General features: G+C 37.2%; 1 protein-coding gene across 10 annotated transcripts; it reads right to left on the bottom strand.

Annotated features, from left to right (window-relative positions):
- Positions 1–191: 191 nt before the first annotated feature.
- LOC103719414 (putative LRR receptor-like serine/threonine-protein kinase At1g63430) lies at positions 192–9,458 on the bottom strand. 10 transcript variants are annotated; one of them, XM_088712096.2, is made up of 13 exons: positions 8,777–9,458; positions 7,874–8,099; positions 7,454–7,525; positions 7,233–7,376; positions 6,971–7,111; positions 5,512–5,628; positions 5,329–5,432; positions 3,771–4,016; positions 3,448–3,653; positions 3,235–3,367; positions 2,985–3,142; positions 1,618–1,833; positions 192–661 (listed from the first exon to the last, which is right to left on the bottom strand). In XM_088712096.2, the coding sequence occupies exons 4-13, from the start codon at positions 7,325–7,327 to the stop codon at positions 416–418; spliced, it is 1,662 nt and encodes a 553-aa protein (XP_088568222.2). In that variant the 5' UTR covers positions 7,328–7,376; positions 7,454–7,525; positions 7,874–8,099; positions 8,777–9,458; the 3' UTR covers positions 192–415. The 10 variants fall into 10 exon arrangements, with proteins under 10 accessions (XP_088568222.2, XP_008806866.2, XP_038971112.2 ...); XM_008808644.6 differs by having other exon boundaries at positions 7,874–8,012; positions 8,777–9,429; XM_039115184.3 differs by having other exon boundaries at positions 192–652; positions 7,874–8,012; positions 8,777–9,429.
- Between the last annotated feature and the right edge of the window lie 268 nt (positions 9,459–9,726).

Below are 9,726 nucleotides of genomic sequence, written 5' to 3'. Positions count from 1 at the left end.
ACGGATGTGTGCTTAGTCCCGCGTTGATTATTCGCTGGATAGATTTTTGGTACTTATATAAGATTAAGAAATCCAAATAATATCTTCTGATAAGTCTTTTTGGATGAGGTCCTGGGTTATTACATCAGCCACCTGCAGCCACAACCAAAGAGCAGATAACTATTTCATGACATTCAAATGAACCGTCAGAATCCAGAAAACAACTCCTTAGCTTTAAATAGTTTAAAAGTTCCACTGGTTAACTGAACAATCAAAAGCAGACAGTAAAAGCCAGCACTTGCATGCACCTCTGCAGCTTCACAATGCAACTGTTGTACATCAAAGAAGCACTAAAAAGAAATGAAAAACATCAAAAGAATGTGAAACAAGAAATTTCATGTGTATGCTATAAATTTACAGTGTGGAAGATCTATGACTATGATGATAAGGCTAGCTCTGCCCACGCCAAAGGAGACTCCTTGAGAAGGGCAGCTGCTGATAAGTCGATTCCATTCTCCAACACAGCACTTATTATTTGCATTGACGGCCTCTTGGAGGGATCAGGTTCGATGCAAAGGCTCACCACGCTGCATATTACAGCAATGTCATCACACTTGACATTTTTCAGTTCAGGGTCAACTAGCTTGCTTATCTCCTCCGAATGCTGAAGATACTGCAAAGCCTGGGACAAAGAGCATAATATTATATGTAGCAGAGCGATCTCGCACAACAGCAGCGCGTAAATTGAAATGAACAAATTCTAGCCTCTTTATCAGTGGTTTTATTAACCATAGGAACAAAAAATATATAAGATTCTAACTCACAAAGTTGACCTATTTTATGTTTTTTCTTTTATGCGTGTAATTTCCCTTTCTTGTAAATGGACAGTAATGTTGCCTTCTTGAAGGAAAAGGACAGCAAGGACCCGGCAGCATTAACTGAAGTTACTGAACAAGCCGTGTATTGTGTGGGTATGCATGCTTAACTAAAGCATCTACAAGAAACAAAAACTTAGATCCAATTCATGCAAAGAAGAATGTATGTATAACATTGCCAACAAGTTTCAGAGACATTAGCATGATTTATTAAATAGTACTAGTATCAAGTCAGCATCAGCCCTGGGATCTAATGTACGGCTACCAGACCTTTAATGGACTAAAGAGTTGATCCATGAGATACAAACTGTAAACCAATTCAATAAATCCACTAAATAGTTATGCTCACAGGATTGAAGAGAACATGTGTCTATGGTCCTCTTTTTGCAAAAGGACTAATTGACCTTCATAATAATGACAACAGACATGATCCATGTTTAAGGTGTCAGATATCAAGAATAATGGTAATGTTCATAAATCGCAGGCATTGCCTATCATGAATTGCTACTTTCAAACAACTTGTAAACTTGGGTTATAATGGTAAACTTGTAAACAACATGTGTCTATGGTCCTCTTTTTGCAAAAGGACTAATTGACCTTCATAATAATGACAACAGACATGATCCATGTTTAAGGTGTCAGATATCAAGAATAATGGTGATGTTCATAAATCGCAGGCATTGCCTATCATGAATTGCTACTTTCAAACAACTTGTAAACTTGGGTTACAATTTCAAATGGCACAAGGAGAGAGATGCCTTACCCAATCCACCAAGTAACCCCTATCTTTGCAGTACGGAGGCCTTCCGCTGATTAATTCCAGTAAAAGCACTCCAAAAGCATATGTGTTTCCCTGGACATCCATATGCTGTTGCTCTAGGGAATCCGAATATCCATGGAAGGGACCTCCACTGGTGATGCAACCAGAATTCTTTTCAGATTTTGAGAATATCATTTTCCAGCTCTCAAAATCAACCAACTGCATAGGCGAAAATATGGTTAGATGTTCTACTCTGGTTTTTCGCTTTGAGTAAAGAATGTAGTTGCAAAGAAGATTACCAGAGCTAATTACCCATACAAGACAAGAAGTACAACAATAAAAGCACATGAAATAAGAATAAGAACAGCCACTCAGGCCCGGGGAAGAAACTGCATTCCTTACAGACTTATGACGTACTGCATAATAACTCACATAGAAGCTAGCAATGTAATGGATGGAAGTCAGTAACGAAAAGCATGTAACAGGATATCTTCTGAAGTTGCTTTTCAATAGGAAACTATAAATAGCCCAGTACTTGAAAAAAGTGGGAGAAGGAAATTTAATGGAAAAACTGAAGAACCCAGATCGAGGGACAAAGAGTTCTCTTATACTACAGATCATATATATCTGCAAACAGTGATACAGCAGCATGCACGAGTAAAGACATGAAACTAAACTTGTATCCCCCAAAAAAGGCCTGAATAAAAGCAACAACACCTATTTTCGTTTTTTTTTTTTGTATAAACAACAGTATGTGGTCCAGCTATCTAAAATTGGTTTTGTAAAGCTGCTTTACAATTTTTTGTGCTGTAGGTTGCCAGACTGTGTTTGTAGATGCATATTTTTCCAAACTACCTATAATACCAGTTCTTAAACTGAAAGGATCTGTAACAAAACTTCAGAATGTTTTTTCTCCAACATGACAAGGGACTTGCATTTAGAATACCCTCACAGCTTATCCTCAAGTGAATACTTGGAAAATCATATTTAATCATCGAGCAATGCATACAGGACTCCAAGAGGAGAAAAAAGAATTAGCTATAGTAGGCTAATTCCTAATGAATCCCCTGCGTATGGTAACCATTATATGAACAGAGATATCTAATAGTCATGGTGCCAGATGGGAAAATAGAAAATCTGGCAGAAACCTCTGATCAGTTTCAGAAGCAACATAGTCAGAGATCCTGAACAAACAATAGTGAAAAATTCAAGGTGAATATGATAACAGACTAAATCAAAGACAAATTCCTCCTTACCAAGTTACCTTTTAAAATAAGTTCCCTAATTCTTTCTATAACTTTGAAGCAACTGGCAAAAAATACCAAAGAATAAGAAAATACAATGTCATCCATATGCATACTAGCCCATACCTTTGGAGAAAAATCTTCAGTTAGATATACTGCACTTGAGTTCAATTCAGATATAGTAAAAGGAGGCTGCAGCTCTGTGTGTAGATATCTAAGCCCACGAGCGACTCCAAGTGCTATTTTCATCCGTCTAAGCCAGGATAGTTGGCATCCATCACCATCTAAAATGAAAACGCAACATGTATACTTGAAATCCCAAAGCATGTAAAGCTATGCGATCATCATTAGTGAACATAGAAACTTTTTGACTCACAATGAAGGTGTTCGTACAGCGTCCCATTAGATGCATATTCAAAGACAAGCATCCTTGAAAATGGATCACTCTCTTTGCAATAGCCCAGCAACCTTGCTGTGTTCTCGTGATTTAACCTTGCCAAATCTGCAACCTGAGATGGATACCATTCTATCTCAACATTCTAGCGGAACATTTCCTGTAAACTGATGTTGATCTTGAAAAAATTATTACCTTAGACTGAAAGAAAAATTCGAGGTAGCATGTCCACTGATCTTCCGAGATGCATAAGGATATGACAGCAATTTCTGCTCCATCCTTCATGGTGCCCTTATAGACTATACTGTCTGGAGAAGAGCCAATTATGTTGCTGAAATCTTCACAAGCAATTTCCAGTTCCTGCCGTGTAAACCTTGGCACATTTTTCAGCATTTCACTATCTGTTTGTAGAAACATCCAATAAAAACTGTCACTACATTTGATTAGTACTTCTGACAACACAATGCAGCGCTATAATCTAATGAAGAAGGAAAAAAAAGGTAGTGCTTATCACGAACCAATTGATATTGCTATCTCATCTTTCCACTTCATGGTTCTCTTCCCAGGGATTTTCACACAGGTTTTAAGTTTACAACTTTTTACAGCAGTTACAATGCCTGTTATTAGGAAAACTACCACAATAACTCCTGTAGTGATTTCCAAAATCAGAAGCCATCCTGGTTGCCGCAGATTTTGATGTTTGTTGCCCTCATGGTACTGTTTATATGTCTCTTTGGCTACTCCCTGGCTTTTTGCAGAACCACCTACATAAAAAACAGACTAGGTTGTCATTTCAGAAACATTTAAAACAAATTACATCAAGGAAATAAGCAGTATCCATGTTTTAAGTTTAAATGATGTTTCATATCTAGCAAATAATGGAAGAGTAAGATTGCTGAATCAACATTAGCTTCAAATAAAATTTAGAAAAAAGAAGGAATATTATATAAAAGAATTTCATTTCAAATTATTATATCACAGTCCTTCTAACAACAACATCTGCTGATCTCCATAGCTTCCTGGTATCATTGTTGCTCTCATCTTCTTTTTCATTTGAGCTTGTGGCAAGCTTCCCCTATGTTATGCAATGCGAGAATTTATGTATCCAATATTTAACTTTTTAGTGACAGAATAAGAGATAATCTTCACATTTATAAAAAGGACTGTAACAGAAAAAGGAAGAGGAAGAGTACTTGGCATATGTCTCTGTACTATTGGAATAAATGAAATGCAAATGATTGCAAACCAGCCAACATGGAAGCAGAACAAGTTAAGAGATAATTACACATTAATTTTCTAACATTTATAAATTGAATGTCAGGTCCGGAATTCACTGATGATGATTTTCCAGTAACCAAAAGCTTTCTAAAGCGGATAAGATGTGCTGGTCTTCTTTTGCAAGAATAAGTGGAATACAGTTCTAGGTTAAACACATGAATTAGGGTTTAAGATGTGCTTAAACCATTTAATTCAATCAATCCAATGATGCATCGAGTTAATGTAGAGCATAGAATAATTGACCATTAATTAGATATTTCAAGGGAAAATATTATGACAACAATCTGACAATTATTCATCTAAAAGAAGAGTTCTACAGACCTGATCAACTTCTATTCAGTTGCCTAGTAATTGCCGATACCCTTTAATTGTCATTCTAACCAATAGTATCCAACCACAAGCTGGTTCATCGATTTATACATTTCACACTAGTGGAACCACTGGGAAGATTGATTGCATTTATACTGATTACAGAATGTATAAGAATTTAGAAGAAGTCAGTCAATATGAAGGAAGAAAAGGTAATTCGTGAAATGAACTGATAGGCAAAAATCTAGATGAGAAGTTCAAGAGGTGCAATTTTAGACATTCAGTGTTAATTTAAGTACAAATATACAAACAACTTTTACTGTGTAAGATTGATATGACCTCTATAAAATTTATGATAAAATGATAATTGTTTCATCTATGATCTATTTATTTATGTTGCATGATGACACAAGCATTTATGGGTGCAAGCTTGTTTATTTCATTAATACTTGTATGACAAGTTACACATGCTAGTGAAGTAACATATACCAAAATTATGCACTTTGAGAAGGGTTGGGGTACCACTACATAGTTGAGAAGACCGCTGCAAGACAGAGTAGTTATCCTGAAAGCAGTTTCCTTGGAAGCTCGACCTGTAGATAAATGCAAAGAAGGCTGATTAAGTTCAGCTGAAACATATTGAAAGCATACAAAAGATGCAAGTCATTTGACCTTGGAAGATACTTCAAGCATGGTGGTATTTTTCCAACAAAAAAGTTGTACGAGAAATCTCCAACTTTTAACTGAGATGACCGGCACAGGCCAGTGACATTGTTGTTAGAGGCAAACCTGAGTTATTGAAAAATAACCATCAAAAACTTTTAAGAGTGAAAAATGCAACAAGCACACTCTAAATATATCCAAGATTTTGAACTCTATAAATAAAAATTGAGCATTGTTTACACAGAGCTTCAACTTTAGGAGTGTTCTATGCAATTCAGTAATAGAAATTAGAAAGCACAAGAAATAGTGGGGCACTCATGAGCACTCTATCCACTTACAAAAAGGCAGAAAAATCATGTTGCAGAAAAAAAGAGAAAGTATACTTCACATACAAACCATGAGACTAAAACTACAATTCTTTTTTGAATAAAAGTGCCTATGTCCTTATTAAACAGCTTCATGCATGAAGATACATATGGCAGAACTGCAAGCTGGGCTATAGCCTGGCAGTTGCATCCTTCTTCCCAAGTGGAGGAGGTCCTTGGTTCAGACCTTAATCAGGGAGCGCTTCCATGGAGTTTGGCTACAGTAATTCTCATTGGCAGTGCTCCCACTATTCTCCGTGCGTGCGTGCGTGTATGTGTGTGTGTGTGTGTGAGAGAGAGAGAGATGATAATGAAACTGCCCAAGCAGTCAGCGGTACCAGCTCCAGTTTCATGTAAATATTCCCAGCTAGCAAGGAAAAAACATTGAATCACTTTTGCACATGAAGAAATAAGGTCTAGATCTACATTGGTCCAGATGAAATTTTCTAGTGAAGGAAAGATGAATTACTACTGGGAATCTCTTCACCAACTTATTTTGTCATATAACTAAAATTGGCATGCCACCACTGATTGAATGGGGATTAATACTCTTCTTTATTTCAGTCCATGAATAACAAAACTTTAGTTAGGTGATTTCTGCATTATTTAGTTACATAATATGGACAATTTGAGGTGAAGTAGATGGAAACCAAGAAGTGATGACTTTGTGATATCCAACAAGGACCAGACTGTTTTGCTGCCGCCGAATAGAACCTTGTGCATATTATTAGGTGGGTCGAATGTTATTGTAATGCAGTATAATTGGCATATGTACCATAGGACATACATATTATTTATATAGATGAATTCAGTTAAGTGCTGTTGTTTTTCCTCTTTTTCTCTTCAAAAAAGCTTCAATTATTTCATCCATAACTGCAGAACTTCACTCATGTTACTTTATGTCCCTTTCTCATTCAAAACAGTGAACTAAATGTTCGAGGAAAAATGGCGAACTTTCTAAGCTCATAATATGTGGAGCCCAGTGGGAATGTAGAAAGTCACATGGTAAATAATTAATCATCCGTTTGACAGCAAAAAATTGCATAAGGAAAATTAACACATCAATATCCCAATATACTCCAAAAACAAAAGGGATCACTTACATGCCATAAGAAAAACTTAAATTGTTATTTCCAGGAATTGATCCCTTGAGTCTATTCCTATCCAACCGTAGCTCAATAAGATTCTTCAATTTACCAAGTTCAGGAGGTATATTGCCCGTCAACCCATTGGAATGGAGATTTCTGTGAAGGAAAAAGGCACAGCCCCCCAACCCCACAAACAAAAAAAAAAAAAAAATCAGACAAAAAAACAAATTAACAATCAAAATAAACTGAATAAATGTAGGAACTATTCACTTCTTACATTTTTGTAATGTTGGTCAAGTCTCCAAGCTCAGAAGGAATAGGACCTGTGAGCCTATTCACGCTCAAATCCAGTATGCTAAGGTTTTTCAACATCCCAATTTGTTTAGGTATTGTCCCAAGAAACAAATTGTTATTCAAAATCCTGCAGAACTAACAACATCATCCAAATCACGCAATTCAAAAATGAAATAAGGTAGTATAGAGTAATACAACACATACAGTTCTTGCAAAGAACTCAGCGCGCCAAGTTCCGGTGCAAGGAATCCTTTCAAGGATGAACTGGAAAGATTTCTGCAAAAAACCAAGATCCAATTTCCATGCTTCAGATACCTAACATATAAAAGTACCGAGACATAATATATCCTCCATGTTCATTTATAGCAGAACTTAAGCCAGATAAATACTGACTTCAGTATCATTACACCTCATCAGATGATGGAGGAACATTGTTTCAAGTAGTATTATTATCCATAATAAATGGCTAAATAAAACATCAGTTAATCCTAGCAAATTGTCTATATATCTATCTACAATTATCAACAAAACCATTGGATTGGTCATTCTGATACTAAAGGAGTATTACTAGGATCTGTAACAGAAGGGGACAAAGAAGAAATGAAGAAGGCCAGGCATTCTTACAGAGCCAGCAGACGATTCCAAGGCTTTGAGCAGATCACACCAGTCCAGTTGCAAGGATCTCCATCCAAGGTATTCCAGTCGGATAGAACCGAAAGAGGGTCTTCAAATATACCCCGTTTGAAAGCAGCCAGTGCCGAAACTACAAAGAATCAAGATCCCACTTTGTAAAATCGTCTCAAAATTCAAAAACTCGAAGCTGGCCATGGAAACCCACAATGCAATTCACCTGAAAGCAGGTAGCCATGCATCTGAAAACCCAGAGGACTCAACAATCCGAAAAAGATCAAAAAATGTTCAGCTCCAAGCGCAAGATCCCAACTTTCAACAAGAAATGGTAATAAAGGAATAGAATTTAGAAAAAAAATGACGGAAAAAAAGAAGGCTGAAACTGCAAAGAAACAAAATGAAAGAACTTCACAAAATCATCTCAAATTTATATCAAAAAATAAAATCATCTCAGAAATCAAAAACCTGAAATTTCCCATGTCAACTTACTCAACTCAAAAAAAAAAAGGGCCAGAACTGAAAACCCAGGTCTCATAAGCCCAAGACGACTTAAAATCCTAAGTTCCAAGCACAAGATCGAAACTTTTATCAAGAAGCAGTGATAAAGGACTAAACATTAGGCAAATGATGGGAGAAAAAAGCCAAATATTCAAAGAACCAAACAACCCCACTCCCCAAAATCGCTTCAAAATCAAAGAATCGAAGCTGCCCCATTCGAACCAATAATGCCATTCGCCTCTCTCACAAATCAAATAACCCAAGACCTACCTTGCCCGAAATAGTTACATATCCTCAATCCAACAAAAAGGCTAAAACTTTCATCAAGAATTGGCCAAAAGAATGAAAATTTACAAAAATGGGGAAAAGAAAACAAAGGAGACAGGGCAAGGTACATACCATCACCATGTAAAAGGGACTCAGAAGGCATGAGGAGAACACCACATTTGATGGCAAGAAGAAGAAGCAGCGGAAACCCGACCGGTCTCATCATATTCGTCACAGGCTGCATTCAAATCCTCCCATAGAAAAGCCTTGGATTCCCCCTCTTCGACACCCAGAAGAAATCATCCACGCAGAGAGATCGAGCGAAAAAATGTCACATTGGAGAGCACAAGACGATAGAAGGAGAGGACCCGCATGTGCTACAGAGTAGAGTAGGTGGTGGGTAGAGGAGTAGCAAAGAAAAGAAGACGACAGGGGAGCCTGGCCCTTAAAAAATAAACCGCAACAGGGGAGGGAGAGCGTGGGGAATGTCTTGCGAGTTCTTCTGGAAATTAATAAATGGAGGGAAGGGGAAGGATGACGCGGCCGTTTTGGAGTTGGGATTGGGTTGTTGCCGTGGGGTCTTCAAAAAGAAGTAAAATTTTTAACATTTGGTCGAGATCACCTCAAGGCTCAAGGCAAGATCTATACGAGAAGATCATTTAGATTTGGTGGAAGGATTTTTTTCTTTTTTTTATCCTGTTTGTTGGGATCATGAGAATCCCAGTCCGGCGAAAGTTAGGTGCACTTAGATAAGACTTATCACTCACTCTACTTGGTTGTAACACTTGTGTTTTGTTGTTTGCTAGTTTAGTATAGTGGATCTCTTGAGTGGTTTTGGGTTTAATGCTTTAGATTCTGGTGCAAGAGGAGTGAGGTGGTTGGTGTCTAGCGAGTATGGAGGGGACACATTAATGGAATCCCCATGGTGAGGTTGATAGGTTTTATCTTGCTTTTGTTTGAAGTGCGGTCTTCGAGAAACCACACTAATAGAATGATACATCCATCCTTCATTTGGTACTTCTTCGATCATCATCTCTGAATGAGAATGTCGATGATATGTGATCGGGATATAGTTTTAGGAA

The sequence above is a fragment of the Phoenix dactylifera genome, chromosome 16 (assembly GCF_051530095.1).
Source record: "Phoenix dactylifera cultivar Ajwa chromosome 16, Ajwa_hap1_PhDact_Kaust_v1.1, whole genome shotgun sequence".
Taxonomy (NCBI): domain Eukaryota; kingdom Viridiplantae; phylum Streptophyta; class Magnoliopsida; order Arecales; family Arecaceae; genus Phoenix; species Phoenix dactylifera.
The sequence above is the reverse complement of the archived record's forward strand: the minus strand, read 5'-3'. Positions and strand labels throughout refer to the sequence as shown.

Bases quoted from the DNA above. Each gene is read 5' to 3' on its own strand.
- LOC103719414 (XM_008808644.6), bottom strand. From the start codon at position 8,888: ATGCAGCCTGTGACGAATATGATGAGACCGGTCGGGTTTCCGCTGCTT. The intron at 3,368-3,447 runs GTAATAATTTTT...TATCCATCTCAG, and splicing joins AATTTTTCTTTCAGTCTAAG to GTTGCAGATTTGGCAAGGTT. The intron at 1,834-2,984 runs GTATGGGCTAGT...TCGCCTATGCAG, and splicing joins CTGAAGATTTTTCTCCAAAG to TTGGTTGATTTTGAGAGCTG.